The 27,342-nt window shown below is 35.3% G+C and overlaps 1 protein-coding gene across 2 annotated transcripts in view; it reads right to left on the bottom strand.

Annotated features, from left to right (window-relative positions):
• LOC123878001 (irregular chiasm C-roughest protein-like) overlaps positions 1-27,342 on the bottom strand; it is a 173,462-nt gene that overhangs the window by 62,735 nt on the left and 83,385 nt on the right. For both annotated transcript variants that reach the window (XM_045924977.1, XM_045924978.1), the window contains 3 exons: positions 15,359-15,800; positions 11,812-11,962; positions 10,176-10,256 (listed from right to left, as the gene is read on the bottom strand). In XM_045924977.1, the coding sequence (XP_045780933.1) occupies positions 10,176-10,256; positions 11,812-11,962; positions 15,359-15,580 (454 nt within the window). In that variant the 5' untranslated portion in view covers positions 15,581-15,800. The remainder of the gene's footprint in view (positions 1-10,175; positions 10,257-11,811; positions 11,963-15,358; positions 15,801-27,342) is intronic.

Here is a 27,342-nt window from a genome sequence, read left to right as displayed (position 1 = left end):
TCAAAGTTGTTCCCTCAGAAACTTGAAGATGCTCGAGCACTCATTTTCAGCTACCTTTGTGGAGAAATTCTCTTAATTTGTGCTGATTACTAACTTGTACTTAATTAAGAATAACATTTTCTAGTCTGGTTTCTTTGTTGACGGTTCCTTTGATAACTCCTTGCGCTAAAGGTAAATTCTTACTTCATTTAATTTTAACCTACTTTATTGTATCTACGCTTTGTTGAAGTTGGTAATAGATTCTGAGGTTGGATGCTTTTTTTTTACTTTCAGAAGCTTTTATGTTTTTTGCTAACCTACTTTCACTTTGATGTCGCATTACGCACATATCTGTAAATACCTATTATTATTTAATCTTTGACACCTTTTTTGCTTCACTACTATAACATTCTCATATAATACTTTGTAGGCAATTTCAGTGTTAGAGCTTTTTGGATTTACACCCACATCATTGTAACAATTTAATTTGAAACCACAATATATTTTCACAAAAGAAAGGATTTCAAACTAAACTTGCATACTTATGTTGGCCTCTGTAATAATATAGATACAATTTGCCTGAAATAAAGAACATTTATTGTATTTATTTATCACACTTCACACTAATATTATAAAGGCGAAAGTTTGTGTGTATGTTTGTTACTCCTTCACGCAAAAACTACTTGACGAATTTGGCTGAAATTTGGAGTGGAGATAGATAATATCCTGGATTATCACATAGGTTACTTTTTACCCCGGAAAATCAAAGAGTTCCCACGGGATTTTGAAAAACCTAAATCCACGCGGGCGAAGTTACGGGCATCGGCTAGTTATTTATAAACGTTTTCAAAAACCTTAAAGATAAATCACGCACAACTTCAACTACTGGCTGAATCGGGCTGTTTTGCATGCAGATAGCTATTATAACGTAGACATCCGGTAAGGATTTTTGTAAATTCAATCCCTAAGAGGGTAAAAGTATGGGTTTGAAATTAATGTGGCCCACGCGGATGAAGTCGCGAACATAACTAGTCTAGGTATAAAACGATTTGAAAAGCAAAAAATATAATTTAAAGTGGAGCATGTTATCGTAGTAAAAGTTCGGAAGTATAAAGTCTACGTCTAGGAAGTTTCCAATTAGCTCTAAGTCGGTTAGGCTGAAGCCTGTCATTAAGTTCTGATTGAGTTTTAATACTAGTTGAATTTTCTAGATTAAATTACACAAGAACTAACTTCGACGTAAGATCTGATATTCCTGATTCAAACTTTATTAATCTTGTAACTTTTCAGATGAGATTAAAATTTAAAATACAATAATTTATTTCGTATAATTTAAATCGTGAACCGTAATGGAGTTTGTCTAAGTGATCAACTGAGAAATGAGGAGATCTGTAGGAGAACCAGACTAACCGACAAAGCTCAATGGTTTGCAAAGCTGAAGTGACAATGCGCAGGCGACATAGTTCGAAAAAAACCGGCCAAGTGCGACTCAGACTCGCGCACTGAGGGTTCCGTACTCGGGTATTTTTTCCAACATTTTGCACGATTAATCAAAAACTATCACACTAATATTATAAAGGAAAAAGTTTGTATGTGTGTGTGTGTGTGTGTGTGTGTGTGTATGTTTGTTACTCCTTCACGCAAAAACTACTAAACGGATTGGGCTGAAATTTAGAATGGAGATAGATTATACCCTGGATTAGCACATAGACTACTTTTTATCCCGGAAAATCAAAGAGTTCCCACGGGAATTTAAAAAACCTACATCCACGCGAACGAAGTCGCGGGCATCAGCTAGTTATGCATAAAAATAAATAAAAATCTGTTTTAGAATGTACATGTAAAGCCTTTTTATATGATACCCCACTTGGTATAGTTATCTTACTTTGAAAATTGAAACACATTTTAATTTTTTTTTTAATGATGTAACCACAAATTCGCGGTTTTCAGATTTATTCCTGTACTTGTGCAATAAGACCTACCTACTTGCCAAATTTCATTATTCTAGGTCAACGGGAAGTACCCTATAGGTTTTTTGACAGATACGACGGACAGACAGACAGACAGACAACAAAGTGATCCTATAAGGTTCCGTTTTTCCTTTTGAGGTGCGGAACCCTAATAACCGATAGTTGTTGGGAACCCAAGATGCTAGAATGGTGATTTCGCACCAGGAAGCACAGCGTTTGAAAATCCCTCACTAGGTGGATAGACGACATCCAAGAGTCACATGAAGCCGCTGGATTCAGGCGGCGCAAGATCGTGGCGTGTTGAAATCCCTACCTAGACACCTAGACCTCTATCTGTTGATAAAGATGATGATGATGAAACCGTAGACGTTGATTTTTCAAAACGAGATATTCTACTGTCTACAATTTTATGTAAAAAAATGTAAAGTATTTGAAGCTCTGTTTACGATCAACCGTTTCAACCATATTACTATGATTCACTCAAACCTGAACTGGCATCATTCTTATATTGAGGAAAATATGGTTTTACAAAATTCTGTCCTAAGCTCTCTTAAAGTATAAGTACCTAGTTAAATATTTTAATCACTTAGGAGTTCGGACCGAAAGAAAAATATATCACGTACCTACTCTGGGGAAAAATAAAAAAAACTGCGAACTAAATTTTGAAGCCAAAGAAAAAGTTTAATGTTTTATTTATGAGAGCGAATAATATAATTTGCGATGAAATTTTTTTTCGCTAGTAACCCAGAAGAATAGGCAATTAAAAACAAAGAATAAGAAACCAGACAAAGTCACGACAAAGAAACTAATAAAAAACACGAAAAGTGAAATGAGGCGTTCCTTGAAAAACGAGCTCCATTTCCTCAATTGGGATCAAATTTAATTAATGCTTCAAAGAAAATAAGAGCAACGATTACTTAAATACAGAGTTTAACTTAAATCTTCAAACAAAGGCGGAAGACCCATGAGAGGCACTCGGAGATAAGAATATTCCAGCAGACTTTAGAATGCGAATTTATCAAAAGACGCACAAAAGATTATGTAAATTAATTTCTGAACCTTTTCCATTCATAATAGACCCACTTGATGCTAAATGGATCGAGCGCCCGACAATTTCTAAGACAGCTTATTATAAATTCACATAATTGTCATCATAGTAATCCTAAATACAATACGCCACGTGGTATTTATGATACGAAATTCGGAGACAAAGCCTTTGTTTGTGGAGTTTGAGACGATATTGATAAAGTAATAATACCTATTCAAGGCTAGGAAGAAAACGGTAATATAATGGAAATATTTGTGAAGTTATCTTTATATATTATCAAAATTATTGCGTAATTAGAGGATTAGTATAACAAAAATATTGAACCACTCAATAATTCACATCCTATTACTATGACTATTTTAATATTAATACAGCCTGTAATATTTTTTGTTGGTACTGAAAGATCTTCATCGATATTTATTTTAGCAAAATGCTCTCTTGCTTAAAATATTATTGTAAATTGAACAATTGAAAAGAGCAACCGCCGAGTTTCTTACTCGTTGTTCTCGGTAGGAACGGCATTCCGAACTAGTGGTAAATTATTTGACGATTCAAAAGTACTTGTAAAAGTTTATTTGAATGAAAACATATTCTATTCTATTCTATTCTAAAGATTTACTCATCAGTATCATATTCCATGCCCTATCGATGAATCATTATCCAGATCATAATCCATACTATCCATACTAATATTATAAATGCGAAAGTGTGTCTGTCTGTCTGTCTGCTACCTTTTCACGGCCCAACAGTTTAACCGATTCTGACGAAATTTGGTACAGGGTTAGCTTATATCCAGCGGACGGACATAGGCTACTTTTTATCCCGGAAAATCAAAGAGTTCCCACGGGATCTATAAAAATCTAAATCCACGCGGACGAAGTCGCGGGCATCCTCTACTATTAAATAAATATCATGGCTGATTTTGATGTCCATCATTAATAAATTCATCAAAAACACCACCATCTTTTTTAGCATTGTCTAAAAATCATTAACTTCATCCTATGATGCAAGTATCATCTAAGTGTTTTTAAAGAAGACATTAAATATCGCTGAAATCAACGAATGTTGTTCTTAGAATAGGAGACCTTACATAAAATAAATTCCATTGAAGCATTTTAATAATATTATGAATCGAAGTTCAGAGAAAGCAAAATATCCTATTTCACGTCTTGGTTCTTAGAATTAAATGTAAAGTCATTTTGTACTTACGGTACGTACAAGACTAAAACATTTCTTATCAAAGACTTAAAAGCATATATTTTTTAAATAAAATTATTTCTACTTTTATGCTCTACTTTAAAATATATTCATCAGAAAAATTGTCTAACAAGAATCTAATACAATTTTCCTTTGCATGCTCTATTAAAGATTCAAATTAAAATTAGTTCTATGAGTTTTTCCTTCATATAACAATAGAATATGCTAGGTAGTCTTTTCGCAGCGTAAGTAATTTTACATTCAAGTACTGAGATATGAGCCAAATGAAGTCATAGATATTAATAAAGGAAAAATCAACAAGTGTAAATTGAAAATTTATAACACCTTCGACAAGTTAAGGTTACAGTAACTAGAAAAGAGCCGATAACTTTCAAACGGCAGAACCGATTTTCTTGGATTATAGCTAAGAACACTCTCGATCAAGCCACCTTTCAAACGAAAAAAACTAAATTAAAATCGGTTCATTAGTTTAGGGGCTACGATGCCACAGACAGATACACACGTCAAACTTATAACACCACTCTTTTTGGGTCGGGGGTTACTTGAAAAAAAAAACAAAAGAAATACGAAGAAATCTTAGAAATATTGACAGAATTATTTAACAAACGTTCTTTAAAATTGACGGTTTCTAAAAGAGAATAGAAACAAATACATAAAAATAAAAACTAAAGAAAAAATATTATGATATGGCTATGATAGACCATTTTGTACTTTTCACTACACAAGATTTTTTACCGTCTGAAGACTTATGACAGGTATCAAATAAATAGCGAAAGGAGCGCATGATACATAAAAATATATAATGAAAGTTAGTTGAAGATCTAGACAACTAAAGATAAATACGACTAGACTGGAACAAAAAAGAAAGGCAAGATTAAACGAGTACTCATCAATAACTTTGAACAGGTTTTGATATTTTTTTATGTAGAATGTGTGTGTTAGAGTGAATATCTAAAGTTTTTTCAATATAATCTTTGTTTACAGTGATTATTTGCTTAGAGAATATTCCTCTCTATATAGCTACAAAGGGAACTGTCTTATCACTATACTAGGTACATATAAAAATCTAGGTAATAATCATAAAAAACACTACAATAAAAATAGGAACAGGATTTGCATTGAGAAAAATAAAGTTATTATTTACTGGTCTTTTCTCGATGCCAATCCTAAGCTGAAAGTTATAATCATCATAATCAATCCATGGTCAGCTCACTACTGAGTACGGATCTCCTCTCAGAATGAGAAGGGGATTGGCTATTGTCGTCCACACTGGCCAAGTGCAGATTGGCAGACTTCACAACCTTTGAGGACATTATGGAGAACAAATGTTTTCTTTAACTTTCAAAGCAAGTGATATTTAATTGCTTATAACGCACGTAACTCCGAAAAGTTAGACATATTCTGTCTCTGTCATATATCAATAGATATACGTGTTTGTCTCGTTTGTCTCTTTTTAGTGTCGCTTTTCGTTTTATATCTCAATAGTCTAAAGATGTTTTCCCTGCAAAAGAAACTTAACTTAAAAATAAAACAGAGATAGCGAACAAAGTTTCTTTCTCAGCTCGCAATTACAAAGTTGCCTTAATAATCAGATAATATAATGACGTACAAAACTTGGACACTTGAAAAACTAAATAACAAACAAAAAGCAAATAATAATTTATAATGTCGTGAAAAGTTTTAAAAATAGGTATTTTCCACGTCCTTTACTTGGAAACGTTCAACGTTATTTTCCTGTCAAAAGTTGAAAACAATGAATTATTGCGGCCATTGTGAAGTGGACCGTTAATAATATGTTTCTACTCTAAGAGACGGGGGAAAGGGGCGAGATTTTCAATTTATTAAAAGCAAACACAATTTCGCAATACTGGGCCAAAAAGGAAAATAATAGTTACTTGTGTAAAGAAGAAATGGTGTATGGCGCAATGCATAAATTTTAGCGAGCAGTGCTCAATTCTAATCGAATAATATTTATTTCATGTGCACAAACATGCTAACTCTATCGTATTCGTCATAAAGATTAGAGCAGGTAAAAACTCAGCACACTTACCTACTATTCTCAAATACTTAGCACGTTATATCGTTATAGAGGTCACCATGTGGCACACGGATGGTAATATAATATTATGTAATTTCTTTCCCTGCTTCTGTATTTTATTTCTTTCTCTTTAATTTGAAGTTATATTAATGTAACAAATCATTATAGTATCTTATGAACAGCTGAATGCAAAAATTGCTTTAAAATGAACTTGTTTAGAAATTACATAGACCTAGAGAGTGACCTAGGTTACTTTTTATCCCGGAAGAACAAAGAGTTTCTCCAGGGGACTTTCAAAAACGTAAATCCACGCGGACGAGTTCAAGGGCATTAGCTAGTTGAATGACGAGAAAGGAATAGGATGAAAGAGAGGAAAGATGGGTAAGGCCTGCAGCAGTAGTGGTAGGGCAACAAGGCAAGGAAATTAACTGCTTGGAGAAAGCAGGTGTTTTCCGGAGAGTCCAGATGATTCCGGATGATTTGGATGTCTATGAGGATTTGTTTCCGATACAAGCTAGCCCTTGATTACAATCTCATCTGGTGGTAAATGATAATACAGTCTACAGCTAACTTGGAAGAGGTATGGCAGTCTTATTAAAGTCATAGACCTTACTGGTTTCTATCACTAAATCGTTGGCGGTACTGCTTTGCCGGTGGTAACTAGCCACAGCCAAAGCCTCCCACCAGACCAGATCAGAGACAATATGAAATTATAAATTCCTGATTATATTTATCAATCCCAGATTGCTCCTGCAGGGAATCGAAGCCGGGACCTTCCATTTGTAGGACCACCCCTCCTACAGAAAATAAAGGCAGTAGGAACATATTGAATATCTAGGTTAAGCGGATTAAAGAGGTACCTCTTTTTGAGCACAACATTGAAAAGCATAACCTAATTTATTAAAACACATCGATGCTGTTCGTGAAATGGCACTCGGAAATTAACTTTTTCCTTTTTGTATCGGAAATGTATACGAAATTGAACATTTTTGTAATTTCAAGCAACAAATACGCGGCATATTTTGAAGTTTGTTTATGAAAATCGAGACACGAAAATATCAAGGCGAGAGACAGGCGTCGTTTATGCAACAGCTTTTTATTAACCCCCGACCCAAAAAGAGGGGTGTTATAAGTTTGACGTGTGTATCTGTGTATCTGTCTGTGGCATCGTAGCTCCTAAACTAATGAACCGATTTTAATTTAGTTTTTTTTTGTTTGAAAGGTGGCTTGATCGAGAGTGTTCTTAGCTATAATCCAAGAAAATCGGTTCAGCCGTTTGAAAGTTATCAGCTTTTTTCTAGTTACTGTAACCTTCATTTGTCGGGGGTGTTATAAATTTTTAATTTACACTTGTTTAAATAAGTATGACAAAATATAGTATATCCTATATCATGATTTTTATGTCATTATTTTTATCAAAATATACATTTGTGTTTTAGTTTTGAGTGTTATTTTTAACCGACTTCCAAAAAAGGAGGAGGTTCTCAATTCGTCGGAATCTTTTTATTCATAACGATACCTATTATTAGTATGTCTATAGTGTTACTTGACATAGTGCAAAATAATGACTACCCATAGGTATCATAAATGCGAAAGTGGATTTCTTTTTTTTTTTTTTTATCCCGTAGGAACTCTTTGTTAATGTTTTTCCGGGATAAAAAGTAGCCTATGTCTTTCCCCGGAATGTATCCCAAGTCTGTACCAAATTTCATTAAAATCGGTTCCGCGGTTGGGCAGTGAAAACGTAGCAGACAGACAGACAGACAGATAGACAGACAGACAGACACACTTTCGCATTTATAATATTAGTATGGATTGTTGGTTGTGTATTTGGTTTGTTGATTTGTCTTTCAATCACGCCACAAAGGAACACTAAATCAACGTGTTTTTTTACTTGGACATACGTGTAGTTAAGACCTAAAGAGTGTAGGCTACTTTTTATTCCAGAAAATCAAAGAGTTCCCACGAGATTGTATAAGAATCATGGATCCACGCGGGCAAATCTAGTAATACCTAATAACCAGTCAAGCTGATTCTTTTCGCAAAAAAATCAAATAACTAAATTATGTCTGTCACCACTAACCATACAAGAGTTTAAAATACTCGTAATTTTTTTGAGTTTGTGAAAGCAAATGGTACTTTAAACAGAGAAACTGATGCTATGATTAAGGAACATCTAACAATTTAATAAATAGTCTTAGACCCAAATTGTTCCATTATTAATATTAATGATGTAATTATCTTCTAGTTCCTTTCTATAAATTACAATATATCATCGGAAACATAGAACAATAATTTTGATCTCATAATTTATATTACCACGAAGCGTTCATGACTTGAAACCAAAATTGCTAGTTATATTTTTTTCCAAGCTGCTACCAATAAAGTTAACAAGGGACTGTTTGAACAAACTTCTCACATAATAGTTCAAGAGCGTGTACATAATTTTTAGGAGAAGCTTGATAGACGCTAAAAGTAATGTAGCTTTTCTACGTTACGTAGGTGTATGGTATACTTGCTGTTAGATTGTAGCGGGTTTGTGAAAGAGATATTATTCTATTTAAATCTATGTTTAATACAAATGCAAAAGTGTCTGTCTGTCTGTCACCTTTTCACGGCTTAGCTAAATTTGACATAGCAAGTGGGGTATAATTGTTTAGAGTTATTTGAGCAGAGTATGTAAATATTTTTTTATCTTAATAAATAAAGAAAGGGGGGCCCTTAAAATTGGCAGTTTTAGAATATTTTTGTGATGGGGGCTATCTCAAAAATTAAACTAGGTAGGAATATGAAATTTCAGTATATTATGTAACATATACTTACTCTATTTAAACAAAAAAATACTCTATATAAAATAGTTTGGGAGCTGAACCAAAACAAACGACCATTTTTTGGGATTTTCTTTCATGGTTTACTGCGATGTTCTAGCTCGGAAAAGAAATATTTCATGCATCCAAATATGATGTTCATAATTATGTACCGAACCCTAGAAGAGCGAGGCCCGATTCGCACTTGACGGGGTTTTTTAAGTTATGGATCCACTGTGAAGCTGCTTGCATGTCTAGTTTGCAATTACAAGATTTTTTAAGCACCTATTCAAAACTGCCTACGAGGTCTCGGACTACTACATAATTATTGTGTTACATCTCAAATTACATCCTATATCGTGAGATCTCGGCTGAGTTATGAGAAATGTATTTTTGTAATTTTGATCTTCAAACCATTACGTGGAACGAGATCATGGTTTTTGTTTATGGGATTTCGTGAATCGGTACGGTTCGTAAATTAGGTTGAGTTTATTTTTTACCATCACCTTGGCATTGGTAATCTACAGAGCCTCCTTGCTGTGGCATTCTTTAAAACACATAGATCGTAACTGTACTTTGAGATATCTGTATGTATGTTCATTGTTTTTCAAGTTATATCTATGAAACTAGATGATGACCACGACTCCGTCCGCATGGATTGAGGTTTTTTAAAAATCCTGTGGGAAATCTTTACTTTTGCGGGGTAAAAATGGCCTATGTCAATTTCCGAGACGGAAACTACCTCTGTACCAAATCCATCCATACTATAATTAATATTATAAATGCAAAAGTGTGTCTGTCTGTCATCCTCTAGTTTCATATAAATCGGTTAAACGGGTGGGCTTTTAAGAATCTCATAAGAACTCTTTGATTTCCCAGAATAAAAAGTAGCCTTTTTCCTTCCGCGGGGTGTAAGCTAACTTTGTACCTTTCATCCAAATCGGTTAAACTGTTGAGTCGTGAAAAACTAGCAGACAGACAGACATGCTTTCGCATTTATAATAGTTATGGATTTGGTATTTAGGATTTTGGTTAAAAATGAACAAATTATGATATCAGTGTTTCAGGATTCTTAGAAAAAAAGTATCTTTTAAAAATGTGAGAGATTTTCTTACCTCTTGATCCAGAACTGACTTGGCACTGATATTTCGCATCGTCATCAAGCGTCACCTCTCTGATGTCTAACGAGTAATCACCTGCAAAACAAATATCATTATACAGTGGACCCCCGGTAATCCGGCCCCTGTCTAATCCGGCACCCCCTGTAATCCGACATGTCTATTATTATTGAATTTACTAAAGACATACATAGTGAGTAGGCAGTACCTACTCTATAATCCGACAAATGCGATAGTCCGACAATGTCCTGCAAAACATTTGTCGGATTACCGGGGGTCCACTGTAATAACTATTTGAAAGATGGAGTAATTAATATACCTAATAAAACTTCGCTAAGTGGGTGGTAATTTTAGAAAATGAACCATTTTAAAGTTATACTAAGCACAAAACTTTCGTGTATTATAATAAAAACATCAATTACTATAAAAAGAGGAGTGTATTTAGAGCGCCCTCCATACAAACGAAGTTTGATTCTTAAAAAAATCTCTGATAAAACTCATGGCAGTCCTATTTCTAAGCCGTCGAATAGCAGGCACCTTAAATTTTAATGAGACCTTAAATGCTTTCTTAAGACTATTGTCTAGGGACTCATACAGCAGTCTATTTCAGGACATCGTATCAGCTTTGACTCTCCAAAGCTCAAGTTTTACTATTAACGCAAACTTCCCTAAGTCTCATACGTCAGGAAGATGTGATACGCCTTTGACATACAAACATTTGTAATTCCAAAACTTATGTTTAAAGTACTTTAAAGTTAAATCCGGTGTAGAAACTCGGTTTAATATGTGTCAATCAAAAGTTTTACTACGGAACTTTGTGGACGATCCTGTTTACTTCACTTTTTAACCCCCAACCCAAAAAGAGGGGTGTTATAAGTTCGACGTGTGTATCTGTGTATCTGTGTATCTGTCTGTGGCATCGTAGCTCCTAAACTAATGAACCGATTTTAATTTGGTTTTTTTTGTTCGAAAGGTGGCTTGATCGAGAGTGTTCTTAGCTATAATTCAAGAAAATCGGTTCAGCCGTTTGAAAGTTATCAGCTCTTTTCTAGTTACTGTAACCTTCACTTGTCGGGGGTGTTATAAATTTTTAATTTACACTTGTTATAGGTAAACTTTTTGACAACCTTCCTGGTTTAGTGGCGAATGCTCTAGTCTTAAATAAAAATCTGTTTTAGAATGTATAAGTAAAGCCCTTTTCTATGATATCCCACTTAGTATAGTTATCTTACTTTGAAAATTTAAACACATTTTAATTTTTTTTCTGTGATGCAATTACAAATTGTCGGTTTTCGATTTTATTTCTTTACTTGTGCTATAAGAGCTACCTATCTGCCAAACATAATTCTAGGTCAACGGGAAGTACCCTATAGGTTTTCTTGACAGACACGACAGACGGACAGACAGACAGACAACAAAGTGATCCTATAAGGGTTCCGTTTTTCCTTTCGAGGTATGGAACCCTTAAAAGGACAAAGAATAAACTTACTAAGATTTTACGTATAAGTTTTCTCTTTAAACTCTTACTAATAAAGAATTTTCAGCTATTTCATATGCGTAGACTGAGTGAGTCAATTAATTTATCATATGTATGAAAGTTTATCAAAGAACAGATAAGTAGGTAGGCACTCACCCTCTTCATCGCTGCCGATCATCTTATACCGGTCATAACCACTGAGCTCCCTATGCAGTCCAAGGCCGAAGTCGTCCTTCGTCCACTGCAGCTGACCTGCCTTGTTCTCCACCCTACAGGGTAAGGTTACCCTAGACCCTACCACTGCAGTCTGAAAAAAAAAGATTACATCGATAAGACAACAAACAAGCGGGCTAACCTGGAAGGGGTATGACAGTTTTCATTAAACCCATACTCCTTTGGTTTCTACACGGCATCATACTGGAACGCTAAATCGCTTGGCAGCACGGCTTTGCCGCTAAGGTGGTAACTAGCCACGGCCGAAGCCTCCAACCAGACCAGACCAGAAAAGAAATTATAAAATTCCAAACTCTTGCCGGAAATCGAACCCGGGACCTCCCACTAATAAGACCACAGCGCTGACCACTGCGCCAAGTAGGCCGTTACGGACACTGAGATCACACTATCACACTTCACACTATCACGCTAATATTATAAAGGTGAAAGTTTGTATGTGTGTGTGTGTGTGTGTGTGTGTGTGTGTGTGTGTGCGTGTGTGTGTGTGTGTGTGTGTGTGTGTGTTTGTTACTCCTTCACGCAAAATCTACTGGACGGATTGGGCTGAAATTTAGAATGGAGATAGATTATACCCTGGATTAGTACATAGGGATTTTATCCCGGAAAATCAAAGAGTTCCCACGGGATTTTCAAAAAACCTACATCCACGCGAACGAAGTCGTGGGCATCAGCTAGTAACTAATAAGCCATGTTTGATTTGACAAATGAATGTTTCTCCAAGTAAAAACTCCCACACACTACGACAATATCCAGTTACGGTAACACACGAAAGGAAATTAATTTTTTACGCCATAATCTCGGGCTTTATCTCCGCAAGAATAATGGCGTCTTCATTTAACATCCGGGCACCTTTTAATCTGAGCGCTATCTAACGTGTAGATTTATCAAATAGAGTATAACTATAAGGGCTTGGACACATAGAGAACACCAGCGACGAGCGACAGTAACGGGTAAAGAGTTAGATACTTAAGAGGGGTCTCTCCGTCACTCACTCCATACAAACATAGTTCCAATTTCATTTGAATATTAAGCAACCAAAGTCCATGAAATTTTGCAGACATATTCTAGAAACTAATATCCATGTGTCCATATGTATATCCATGCCTGTGGTTTACTAGATTTCTGTTAAAATATTCGGTTTCAAAGTTACGCGGTCTTAAAAATTCACATACAAATCTTTGAGCCCCTGTATTTTTAGAAAAATCTAAAACACCACAGGTACTACACTACAGGTACACACGTAGATATTAGTTTGTAGAATGTGTCTACAAAATTTCATGGACTTTGGTTGCTTAATATTCAAATGAAATTGGAACTACGATTGTATGGAGTAAGTGACGGAGAGAACCCTGTTAAATGTTTGGATTGAATCCTGCCGGTTCCACAATTTTCGAAAAGTATTTAAAAATTATTTAGAAACTAGATGATGCCCGCGACTTCAACTGTGCGGATTTAGGTTTTCTAAAAATCCCGTGGGAACCCGGGATAAAGAGTTGCCTATGTCAATTTCCGGGATTCAAGCTATCACTGTACCAAATTTCATACAAATCGGTTAAACGGATGGGCCTTTAAGAATCCCGTGGCCGTGGGAAGGAACTCTTTGATTTTCCGAGTAAAATGTACGCGGATATAAGCTAATTCTGTACCATCAAAATCGGTTAAAAGGCCAAAATTGGGCCGTGAAAAGCTAGCAGACAGACAACCAGATAGACAAGCAGACAGACAGTCAGACAGATAGACAAACAGACAGACGGACACACTTTTGCTTTTATAATATAAAGTATGAATGTATGTATGTGGATTTTACAGATTAAAATATTAAAAGAAATATTATTAGAAGACAGATGGAAAAGTTACACATAAAATGGAGAACATCACTAGAAGGAAAAGCTGCATCGTTAATATTTCGTGTCCATGTTTCAGTCGCTACAGAACCCATGCGAACCGATGCAGCTGTGTTTGAGTTTTCCGCTCTCAGTGAAAATATTTACAGCGGGCTATTTTTCTAAGAGACTATCCAAACGAGAGGTATCTAAGCTTGTTTGGTTTTATCAGATCATGTAAAAGGTACTATCTGTACAGGGTGCAACCAGAACGTTAGCAAAAACTTAGCGTTATTATCATACTAGCTTATCACAATCCAATGCCAATAACCATTTGCCTTATCTTGTAGTTTTAGGGATTAATATATCTCAAACTCGCATTGTATCGCGTGCAAAACTCGGGTCAATGCCACACCTACGATACGACGCGGCATTGACGTCGAGTGATCTATTTACGGAACGTCCGTTGACCTCTAGCGTCAGTCTGATGTTTTATTTGAACTAAAGGATGCCCGCGGCTTGGCCCGCGTGGATTACGGTTTTTCTAAATCCCGTAGGAACTCTTTGATTTTCCGGGGTAAAAGTAGCCTATGTCCTTCCCCGGGATGTATCCCAAGTCTGTGTCTTTTATTAAAATCGGTTCTGCGGTTCTAAAACGTAGCAGATAGATAGACAAACACACTTTCGCATTTATAATATTAGTATGGATATATTGTGAACTTTTAAACAATACAGGGTATTTTTAATTTTTTCTTCGTTTTTGATAGCGTTCTGGTTTCACGATGTATTTACTTACATGACTCAAGTAAATAATAATCACTACACATATTGCGAATACGAAAGTGTGTTTGTTTATTGGATTATAGCATTCCAGTAAGATGCCGTGTAGAAACCAAAAGGAACAGCGATGCATCTGCTGTTTGTCTTTCCCGCTTTCAGTGAAAATATTTACTGCGGGCTATTTTTCTAAGAGTACCTATCCAAACGACAGGTATCTAAGCTTGTTTGGTTTTATCAGGTCATGTAAAAGGTACTATGTATATTTCCTTACATGACTTAAGTAAATACTAATTAATCACTACCCATTCATACTAATACTATAAATTCGAAAGTGTGTCTGTCTGTCTGCTAGCTTTTCATGGCCCAACCGATTTATATGAAACTAAAGAATGCCCGCGACTTCGTCCGCGTGGATTTAGGTTTTTAAAGATCCCGTGGGAACTGTTTGATTTTCTGGGATAAAAAGTAGCCTTTGCCCGTCCCCGGGATATAAGCTAACCTTGAACCAAATTTCGTCAGAATCGGTTAAACTGTTGGGCCGTGAAAAGGTAGCAGACAGACAGACAGACACACTTTCGCATTTATAATATTAAAGTATGGAAGTATGGATTTGGTACAGAGGTAGCTTGCATCCCGTAAATTGACATAGGGGTATCATCTAGTACTGGAATATAGAGCCTCGATAGCTCAACGGTTGAGGAGCGGACTGAATTCCGAAAGGTCGGCGGTTCAAACCCCACCTGTTGCACTATTGTCGTACCCACTCCTAGTACAAGCTTTACGCTTAGTTGGAGGGGAAAGGGGAATGTTACTCATCATTGACATGGCTAATATTCTTGAAAATAAAAATTATAAGGTCAACCAACCTGATCTTGAGGCTCCATCGCGAACTTCTGCTCGACGTAACCACCGCACACACCAACACAAACACACAACACAAAAACACAACACCACCAAGTCCGCAACAACAGAAACAAGGGTTTAACACACCGACTCGTCAACCTCATCCTATAATAGTTCGACATTATGAACAATGCCACTGAATGAACACATTCATATGAATTTGTAATGTCACTCCATACACACATTCATATTCTGTTGAATTAGTTCGTCATTATTATCCTTTTAAAGGTACATTCATCCGGATATCCTAAAGTTTATTTTTACTTTTACATTTTGAAAAGTACACTGCACTTCCCCTATGTGTTGAGATTGGTTTTATTTTTGGATTCTAACGTATTGGTAGCCATATTTGTTTTAGGGTGTTCTCAATTGATGTATTATCCTTTGATTCGTTCCGGCTGTGATCTGAAACAAATGAAAATATAGTTTAAATATAAATTGTTTTTAATCTTTTGGGAGTTAACGATATCGTAGGGTGATTTAATAAGATATTTTACACATGAGCTTTTTAAGAGGGCATGAGCTTTTATTGCGTGTGCACTCTAAACAAATGTACAGAACCCAGCAGGGAATATTGTACATCAATTTTTGGAAAGAGATAGTGGTTTCGTAGAGCGTTGTCTCTGTCGTTGAGAGCGATAAAACGTCACATTGGTATGAGTGACAGAGACAACGCTCTACGAATCCGAAATCCCTTTCTAAATGTCAATATATATAATTTTCTGCCGGCTACCTACTGTAGTTTGAATAAACTAATTTTGTAGATAATTTTATGTTCTTAGAACTGAGATCTACGTGTATGTCTGTAGTCCGCCAGATTTCCGTTAAAATATTTAGTTTCAAAGTCATACGTACTTTTTAAACCCTTATAACTTCGAAACTTAGTACTCGTAGGTAGATATTTCTACGAAAAACTGTTTTGTCAGATTAGATTACACATAACAGCAAACAAGAGAATATAATTAACTAATAAAAATTAATTTCTGCTGCAAAGGGTGGGCGGTGCATAATTATTGCCTATTCATAAAACAATCTATACTTCTCGTCTATAATTCTAGAGCCAGGGAACTTTGCTAACATAACTTCATGTTATAAAAGGGAGAGAATGCCCCTTGGGTTAATCAAATAAATAAGTTGGGGCCCCAACTTTGCCGGGGCAGGAATAATTTCCCCAAGTTTCCTGTATTGCTGTCTTTTCAAGTTTTCCCCGCGATTGTTTGCCGGAGACGCCTCGGAGTTGGAATATCTAGATCTACGCTATGCTATTTTGTGAAGTGATTTACTCATTTGAATATTCAGATGGAACTATTAAGTTACCTCTTATTCGATGCGCCAGATCTTTTTTAACCCCCGACCCAAAAAGAGGGGTGTTATAAGTTTGACGTGTGTATCTGTGTATCTGTTGTAGCTCCTAAACTAATGAACCGATTTTAATTTAGTTTGTTTTTGTTTGAAAAGTGGCTTGATTGAGAGTGTTCTTAGTTATAATTCAAGAAAATCGGTTCAGCTATTTGAAAGTTATCAGCTCTTTTCTAGTTACTGTAACCTTCACTTGTCGGGAGTGTTATAAATTTTTATTTACACTTGTTATATTTAGTTAAACGTTGTAACTTAAAAGGCCTTTTTAGCCCGGTCAATTCAGCTCAAAAAAAAGTAAGGTTACATTAATTCAAATAGAGTTGAGTACCAATGTTTGTGAAAAGTCCCCAAGGTCAAAGATCGCAAATATGGGGTTTTTTCAGCCAAACGTTATATTAAGTTTTATCATAAAAATAGGTTCAACAAAATTTGAGATCATGCAGCTATCTATAAAAATTGTCTCTACATTTTTGCGCCATAGATTCACCGTTTTCGAGATAATACGATTCAAATAGTTGAAAAAGTCTTTTCTTCATATTTTGCAAAGTAAAAGTATTTTCATTTATTTAAAATTATTGTACCCTTGAATGTCTATTTTGGCTGGGCTATTCGCCAAATAGCAACGGCTAAGTAACTTCATCAACGAATTACATAATAGATTGAATATCGTTATTTATTTTATATCGTTATCGTATACCAAATATTTGAAAAGAGCAACCGCCGAGTTTCTTGCTGGTTCTTCTCGGTAGGAAAGACATTCCGAACCAGTGGTCGATGCACTTGACGATTCAAATGTACTTATAAAAGTTTAATTGAATAAGAATATTTTGAATTGAATTGAGTTAGACTGCATCGTCAAACCAGGAGACATGGCCGTCAAGGGCTAACTTGTAGTAGAATATATAAGTAAAAAAAATAAAAAAAAATGTTTTCAAGAAGTACATAGTATGTACGGTATATACCCAGAAGAAACACGTTTAATGCTCTTTTAGCTAAGCATTCGTCTTATAAAATTAAATACATTTCCACAAAACGTACTCTTTTTCTTTGTAAAAGGGAATACTCGTAAGAACTTTTCCGTCTAAAATAAAATAAGCAATTTATAGTTATAGCAACGCCGCACCAGTGGAATGGAAGCACGTATTTCGTTACATTATTCCCTTTACATTTCTAGCGCGAACAAGTTTAAAACTATCCGTGGAATTCTAGATTTAGAGCCTGCAAATGAATCTAGGAAAGGCTAATAGAGTTTAGAGCCGTTGAGTTGACTCTCTTCAAATCCGAGTTTCCTAGTATGCTAAAAAGAAAAATATACTAGCTTTCTTTTTAGGGTTATGTATCTCAAAAGGAAAAACGGAACCCTTATAGGATCACTTTATTGTTTGTCTGTCTGTCGTGTCTGTCAAGAAAACCTATAGGGTACTTTCCGTTGACCTAGAATCATAGGCAGGTAAGTAGGTTTTAGATATATCACAATTCACAAGTAAAAGGAAAAACCCCGAAAACCGTGAGTTTGTGGTTACATCATAAAAAAATGTGTTCATGACATCGATATAAATGTAAATCCATGTCTTTGGTTCATGAACAAAATAATTAGTATTTTCAATTTTCAAAGTAAGATAACTATACCAAGTGGGGTATCATATGAAAGGGCTTTTTTACCTGTATATTCTAAACAGAATTTTATTTATTTTTATGCATAATAGCTTCTGAGTTATCGTGTAAAATGTCGGAAAAAATACTCGAGTACGGAACCCTCGATGCGCGAGTCTGACTCGCACTTGGCCGGTTTTTTACACTCTATTCGCTGAAAGAAGTTAGTACGGTACGTATAGCGCTCTCTCTGTCACGCAATTCCATACAATGTATAGAGACAAAATTCTCACTGGGCGCTAACCATTTTAATTCACCAACCAATCGGATAGCACTCTGGTTTTAGTGCTGTTCAACTTTATCTTGTTATCTTATTATATTAACAGGGCTCTCTCCGTCACTCGCTTCATACAATCGTAGTTCCAATTTCATTTGAATATTAAGCAACCAAAGTCCATGAAATTTTGCAGACATTCTAGAAACTAATATCCGTGCCTGTGGAGTTTTAGATTTTTCTAAAAATATGTAGTTTTAAAATTACAGGGGCTCAAAGATTTGTATGTAAATTTTTAAGACCGCGTAACTTTGAAACCGAATATTTTATCAGAAATCTGGAAAACCACAGACATAGATATTAGTTTCTAGAATATGTCTGCAAAATTTCATGGACTCTGGTTGCTTAATATTCAAATGAAATTGGAACTACGTTTGTATGAAGCGAGTGACGGAGAGACCCCTCTTAAATATTCAGTAAAAAGAAAAACACGTACCTAACACTAAAAACGATACTTCCACGGTGGTTTATTATATCAAATCACCTAGTAGTCGGGTTTCACTATTTGAACTGTATCTTGTTTGAATAAATTAATGGAGAGATTTCAACAAATACGATATTTTACGAAGTCACAGATAAAGTGAAGATAAGAAAGTCTCTTAAGTAAAGTAGCGGGCATCGTTATCAATTATCAATTAAAAGCTTTAACCGAAGTGGTACATTGACACTTAATTAAATAGGAATTATCTAAAACCGGGAATCTTTAACTTTAATACATTTAATTATAAAGATAAATATCTGATACGCTTTGTCGCTATATCACCGCGAACTCAGATAGGGTTGTCAACTTTTTAATCAATCACAGTCAAAATCAAAGTCAAAGTCATTTATTCAAATTGGGTACTATTGTACACCTTCTGATTGTCAAACAATGATGTAGTGGTGACAATTAATTGCGGTAACTTAAAACTAAAGCTACGAGATAAGGTATCTTGATTCGTTTTTATAATAAAACAGAATTGGCTAAGTAAACACAAAAACTACTTATTAATAATTTTACTAAGATTAATACATACATACATTAATGGAAAAGATAAGATAAAAACGCGCTGATTTGAAGCGAGCAAATCTTTATTAGACTTATATCTAAGTATCATAGAGTTTCAGTAAGATACAGGGTTGTGACCCTGGCTTTCAACCACATCGCAATGGAGAAACGGATCGACGTGATTATAATACTCGTAGATAGGCACAGTTAAAGACTTGGAGAGTGACATAGGCTACTTTTGTCCCAGAAAATCACGCATACGAAGTCGCGGTAATTAAGACGTTGGACAGCATCACAAAAAGGAATAACTGTGAGAAATAGCTTTTTAGGTCGATCATAGACAATTCCTTACAGACAAATTCGGCTTTGCTATCGTAAAGTGGTTAATAATACCCGATTGAGTTTGTTGTGGGCTCTTCTCAGATTTGGGCACGTTTGGAACCCATGTGGTAATTAATTGTTTATCCACATACCATCATTAAGTATCTTACAAATTCAACAATGAGAGTCAAAAAGTGTACAATGGTACTCAATTTGAATAAATGATTTGGCATTGACTTTGACTTTGATTTTATTTTGAGTTTTTGTCAACCCTAATCCCGGATGTGAGCAGTAGTCAGATTCCCATAGTAATATACGAGTATTACCGTATTTATGGAGTCTCATTATGGCGACGCCGCCTTGATTAGCTCACAGATAAATTATTACTCAAGATTCCCGCTTAACTGGTACAAAAGGGGAGTTTATACAGCTTGAAATTACTTGCAAGCCATTATGGATGAGCAATTTTAGCACAGGATCTCTGTTTTTAATAAATAAATAAGTACAGATTCTATAGTAAAGACGTACAATATTAACAGGGCTCTCTCCGTCACTTACTTCATACAATCGTAGTTCCAATTTCATTTGAATATTAAGCAACCAAAGTCCATGAAATTTTGCAGACATATTCTAGAAACTAATATCTGTGCCTGTGATGTTTAAGATTTTCTAAAATATGTAATTTTAAAATTACAGGGGCTCAAAGATTTGTATGTAAATTTTTAAGACCGCGTAACTTTGAAACCGAATATTTTAACAGAAATCTGGAAACCACAGATATAGATATTAGTTTCTATAATATGTCTGCATTTCATGGACTTTGGTTGCTTGGTATTCAAATGAAATTGGAACTACGTTTGTATGAAGCGAGTGACGGAGAGACACTAAACTAAGGTTCTTAGTTGGTTATGATGGTAAATAATATTTGTAACACCGATTTTAATACACCAAAAAGATATTATACATAATATTAGGCAATGGTTTTGGTATATATCATGCAATGAATCTAAATATATGAGAAAAGAATTAGAGATCCAAACAAAAGATATACGTAAAAGAAGAAACCAAAGAGGTAGATATAGGTTTAATAAAAACCGCCATACCTGCCCCTTCCAGGTTAGTTTATTTCCATCTTAGACTGCATCATCAGTGATCACTTACCACCAGAGAGATTGCAGGTCAACGGGAAAAACCCAATAGATTTTCTAGACATGAGACAGTTCTTTGTGAACCTGTATTTATAGCAAATGTAAGTAATGACAAAAATTATGTAATGACAGACGGACAGACAAACAGACAGACAACAAAGTGATCCTATAAGGGTTCCGCTATTCCTTTTGAGGTAATAGTACCCTAGTAATAGTTGGTCACATTAGTGACACACATTACCTATTTAGTTAACAATACATTTATTATAGTTTGAATAATATCCAGTCTAGGTATCTTTCATTATAAACTTTCCTATTGGGCAAGTACACCATTCCCCTGCAAAGTGTGGTATGTGTACCACAAAAACTTGTAAGAAAACATGATGTTAAAACACATTTGCTACTCGTTTAACCGGTTAGCCAAATTAATCAATGCTCTACATTAATTAATTAATTATTTATTAATCCATTGAAACTGGATAGAGAACATCGAACTTTAAAAACATCGATTAATAAATAATTATGGATTTTATTATACCTATGATCGTTGAAAACTCAGCAAATGACTGATTATTCTCATCATCTTCTCGGTCCATCGCCGGCCAACTACTGAGAATGGGTCTTCTATCGAAACGAGAAATACTTAGGCCATCGTGCACTACGCTGGTTATTGTACCACATCCACTGCATTTACCACAACCAACAACGTTGGTTGATTGTAGTAGATGCAGATTGGCAGACTTCACAATATCTCTACAAATTCTTGAGTTTTAGTCGAAAACCTAAATAGGTACTCATCAATTTTCATAAATAGCTTGAGAAAGAATCAACTTTCACACAAACTTTCATCTATTTAATTCATCATCATTTATTCATTCATCTGTTTAAACCCGTTAAGGGTGGTATTTCCAGAAATAGTGAAACACGTATCCTTTCATTTTCAACTGAAAGCTTGAATATAAATTTTTATGGGTAAGTATAACTATAGAACTGACACACTTTAATACAAAAAACCCACATGTTTTCCGCCTTAGGGATTGAATAATTCAAAAAAAAATATTTCTTAGCAGATATCTATGTCATAATAGCTACCTGTATGTAAAATTTGAGCCCGATCTGTCCACTGATTTGACCTGTACCTACATTAATATTATATCAGTCAGTCAGTCAGTCACCTTTTCTTACATATAGCTACCTATTTATGTCAGTCATACTTTGCCTGAATGACCTGTTTGTAGTTCATCCCAAAAAAAAACCAATTAAATCCATAACATGAACACCAAAAAACTTACCACAAAAATCGTTATGAATAATTTAAAAGGAATCACATTCATTCATTAAAACTTTTTTTCTAATTACTAATTCACAAAAAAAGTTAAGAGGGGTCTCTCCGTCACTCGCTCCATACAAACGTAGTTCCAATTTCATTTGAATATTAAGCAACCAAAGTCCATGAAATTTTGCAGACATATTCTAGAAACTAATATCTATGCCTGTGGTTTTCCAAATTTCTGTTAAAATATTCGGTTTCAAAGTTACGCGGTCTTAAAAATTCACATACCAATCTTTGAGCCCCTGTAATTTTAAAACTACATATTTTTAGAAAAATCTAAAACACCACAGGCACAGATATTAGTTTCTAGAATATGTCTGCAAAATTTCATGGACTTTGGTTGCTTAATATTCAAATGAAATTGGAACTACGATTGTATGGAGTAAGTGACGGAGAGAGCCCTGTTAACCCTAAAACGAACCACATGGTTTTAAAGACAGACTGATTCACGGAACGGTCTTGTCGACCCGTCAAACGTTACTAAGTTAAACTGCATTTTCAGACTATTGTGGGTATTTTTAACTTACCCCCAGTACGCTGTCTGAGTCATCTACATCCGATGCCTAATGGCTGGCTATTTTTACAGTACACTGCCCTTATATCTCTGTCTAATGATAGAACACGCTAGAATTTTATACATCAAACAATAATCCATACTAATATTATAAATGGGAAAGTGTGCCTATCTGTCTGTCTGTCTGTTTTTTCCTACCTTTTCACGGCCCTACAGTTTAACCGATTCTGACGAAATTTGGTACAGGGTTAGCTTATTCCCGGGGGACGGGCATAGGCTTTTTATCCCGGAAAATCAAACAGTTTCCACAGGATCTTTAAAAACCTAAATCCACGCGGATGAAGTCGCGGGCATCCTCTAGTCACTAGTGTGTACCTACATAAATTCCACCGTAGAACAATACAACGTAAATAGGTGGATGTTAATCGTTATGCAGTCATTGAGATGAAACTCTTCTAACGGGTAGGTACTTAATGAAACACTGATTGAAATCAAATACTTATTATATTCACCACTGAGCTAACACTATTTACTTCTCCAATACAATATTTTAATGATTAATCATCACCAAATCGTATCACCAAACGTCCTAATTCAACATTCGTTGTCAGCAGCTCTCCCAAAACCGTTCCTTTTTAGGGTTCCGTATCTCAAAAGGAAAAAACGGAACCCTTATAGGATCACTTTGTTGTCTGTCTGTCCGTCTATCCGTCTGTCGTGTCTGTCAAGAAAACCTATAGGGTACTTCCCACGTACTTCCCGTTGACCTAGGATTATGAAATTTGACAGATAGGTAGTATTAATAGGTAGTAGTAATAAACCTAAAAACCATGAATTTTTGGTTACATCACAGAGAAAAAATTTAAAATGTGTTTCAATTTTCAAAGTAAGATAACTATATCAAGTGGGGTATCATATGAAAGTGCTTTACATTCTAAAACAGATTTTTATTTATTTTTAAGCATAATAGTTTTTGATTTGTCGTGCAAAATGTCAGACAAAATACCCGAGTACGGAACACTCGGAGCGCGAGTCTGACTCGCACTAGGCCGGTTTTGCAAGATAATTTTAGTTTTTACATTCTTATTTCACAAATACTCACATAGTCATCTATAACGATGCTAATATTATTACCTAACTATGGTACGCGACAGGTCGAGATAGCATTCGGGTGGTCCCCCCGCCTTTCCTGTCGCGTACTATAGATAGCTTTAATGCAGGAGACGGATACAGACTACTTTTAAACCCAAAAAATCATAGAGGTCTAATTTGAATTAAATAAAAAAATAAGTAAACCTTCGCGAACGATGCTACCTAGATGTTGCAGCTAATTAAATTAAAATGTAAAATAAAAGCTGTTTTTACGGCTGCAACGCCCTTCACCTTGATCTAGAAACAAATGTCAGAACTTGACACAAAAATCCTACGAGCAGTACATAATTACACACTTTAAATACTTTAACAACGCTTGTATTTTTAACCCCCGACCCAAAAAGAGGGGTGTTATAAGTTTGACGGATGTATCTGTGTATCTGTCTGTGGCATCGTAGCTCCTAAACTAATGAACCGATTTTGATTTAGCTTTTTTATTTGAAAGGTGGCTTGATCGAGAGTGTTCTTAGCAATAATCCAAAAAAATCAGTTCAGCCGTTTGAAAGTTATCAGCTCTTTTCTAGTTACTGAAGGTAAGGAAGGGAAGGAAGGTTGAAGGTTGCTTAATATTCAAATGAAATTGGAACTACGTTTGTATGAAGCGAGTGACGGAAAGACCCCTCTTAAATATTTTGTCTAGAGTCTAGACAACAGACTATCTCGCCAATGCCGTCATACCATGTGATAGTTTATTTGAAAGTTTGAAGCATAGGTGCGCATTATTTTTTTTTTTTGGCGATTTACGATCGCTCACTTTGGACTCATTATAATATGAAAGCTAAGAGTCAGTGAGCGTTGGAGCGTATGCTCTGAGTTTATCCTTAGAAGAAAAAAGCCCACGGACTCGTACGAAGCGATTTGCTTCCTCGTTTCTAATACGCACTGCCAGAATATGAAATGCCCTTCCGGCTTCCGTTTTTTCCCGCTAGCTACAATATTGGTACCTTCAAAAGCAGAGTGAATAGGCACCTTCTGGGCAGGCGCGCTCCACCTTAGGCTGCATTATCTCCTGCTTGGTATGATTGCAGTCAAGCAAAAACCCATAAAAAAAAATCAGATAGATAAAAGAATCAGAAGATAAAAGAATCAGATTTATAAAAAAAAATTGGTTGTCTGTAAAGTCGGTTTACTGACGATAATTGAACGTGATAACAAAGGCCGATTGTGCTTCTTTGTCGCTCGTTCTGCGCTCTCGCTTGCACTTCAAGCTTTACATGGAACGCCTCAGAGCGAGGTAACGCCGCATGAGTCATGTTTTTTCGTGCGTGCAGCCGGCTCTATCGAATTATAAGACGTTGTCACGTCAAAAATTGAAGAATCAGAGTAATTGATATAGCTGAACGCCACTGTTACGAAGCTGAAGTGGCAATGGGTGGGTAGGTTCAAAGAACCGATAGATGTTGAAGTCCCAAGGAGCAGAAATTGCTCCTTCACATTGGAAAGCGTCGGCCGACCACCCACTAGGTGGATAGACCATTTTGAACGAATCACATGAACACCTAATAGGTATACTTACATGGTACAAGTGTGGTACAAGACCGCATCAAATGGCAGTCCTTACAAAACACTTATATCAAGACACATCTATTTCTATCTATTGATTGACAACGAAGATGATTTATATAGAAATCCTTTATTGTATTCACGTTTTCAATTTGAATTTCCGCCGGTTTTCCTACTAGTTTTTGATCTGATACTAGTATTCCCATCTTAAAAGGCTGTAAAACTTGATCCTGACTATCAGTTGAAGACATTAGCGTCAATAAAACATGTAGAATGCAGGCTGCTTCCGGGCGTCGAATGGGATGTCAGCACGCTTAGCACGAGTTGTATTTCTCGACAACGTTAATAGATTTCGAATCTCAAAAGACCATGATTTCAGAATAAAATCATCCTGGGTTCTTTATTTTGAAGTATAGTTAAAGTTCTTAAACTGCCGACTTTTGAATTCAAATTTAATATGTATTTTTTTTTTACAAATAGGCTAATTTAAGGTTTGTATATAAAACATTTTAAATTTCAAAACTCTATCAACCTTTTGGTAAACAGATTTTAGCCAGCAAGCAATTCTGAAGTCAACGTTTTCAAAAGGATAAATGTTACAGTAAAACTATGTTGCTATATGAATGTAACTAATGTTTATAGTATCTTATAGGCTGCTGAATTCAAAGCTGATTAGTCTTAATTACGTGAAGTTTTCGCTTGGAGCACTGGCAGTAGATGCTCAAAATAAGCTACGTATTGTAAATGACCGAAATCAAAGCTCAAAATATGGCAAATTTGGTTTAACTAATTTTGAAGTTGTTTCATTCTAACAAATCTATCAAAGTTTTCGAGACGTGCAAACTTATACTAAGCTTTTAGTATTTAAATATAGAAGGATACGGCTATTTTGAATGCGGCGAGTCGTTCAATGTCCGTGCTCATGACACTTATTATAAAGTGATATAGGGTTGGGAATTGAATCAATCGCCTACAAATTGAAATAACGTTTTCGTTTTTGTGAGAATGTATCCGATTTCGGGATTGGTACGCAAATAAAATAGCGGCGACGTATTAACAGGGCTCTCTCCGTCACTCGTTTCATACAAATGTGGTTCCAATTTCATTTGAATATTAAGCAACCAAAGTCCATAAAATTTTGCAGACATATTCTAGAAACTAATATCTGTGTCTGGGGTGTTTTAGATTTTTCTAAAAAATATGTAGTTTTAAAATTACAGGGGCTCAAAGATTTGTATGTGAATTTTTAAGACCGCGTAACTTTGAAATCGAATATTTTAACAGAAATCTGGAAAACCACAGACATAGTTATTAGTTTCTAGAATATGTCTGCAAAATTTCATGGACTTTGGTTGCTTAATATTCAAATGAAATTGGAACTACGATTGTATGGAGTAAGTGATGGAGAGAACCCTGTTAATTGGGGCGCTTGCGGCCTTCGGAAATCGACACGAACTTATCCATACTTGAAAACAATATAAAATGTATTTTCATTAATTTTGTGAGTTTGATTATTATTTTTCAATTTGCTTGCTTAATTGGATTTGGTTCTGAAATTCCTTTCAATTATTTTTCATCAACTATGTATGTAGTTAGTTACTAAAGCTTTTTCAGTTGAGCCATCACACTTTTACTTATTATCTTTACTTTACTGTTACTTTTACTTATCTTCTTGTTTGCTGAATAGATATTATGGCACACA

The sequence above is a fragment of the Maniola jurtina genome, chromosome 25, assembly GCF_905333055.1.
Source record: "Maniola jurtina chromosome 25, ilManJurt1.1, whole genome shotgun sequence".
Lineage (NCBI taxonomy): Eukaryota > Metazoa > Arthropoda > Insecta > Lepidoptera > Nymphalidae > Maniola > Maniola jurtina.
The sequence above is the reverse complement of the archived record's forward strand: the minus strand, read 5'-3'. Positions and strand labels throughout refer to the sequence as shown.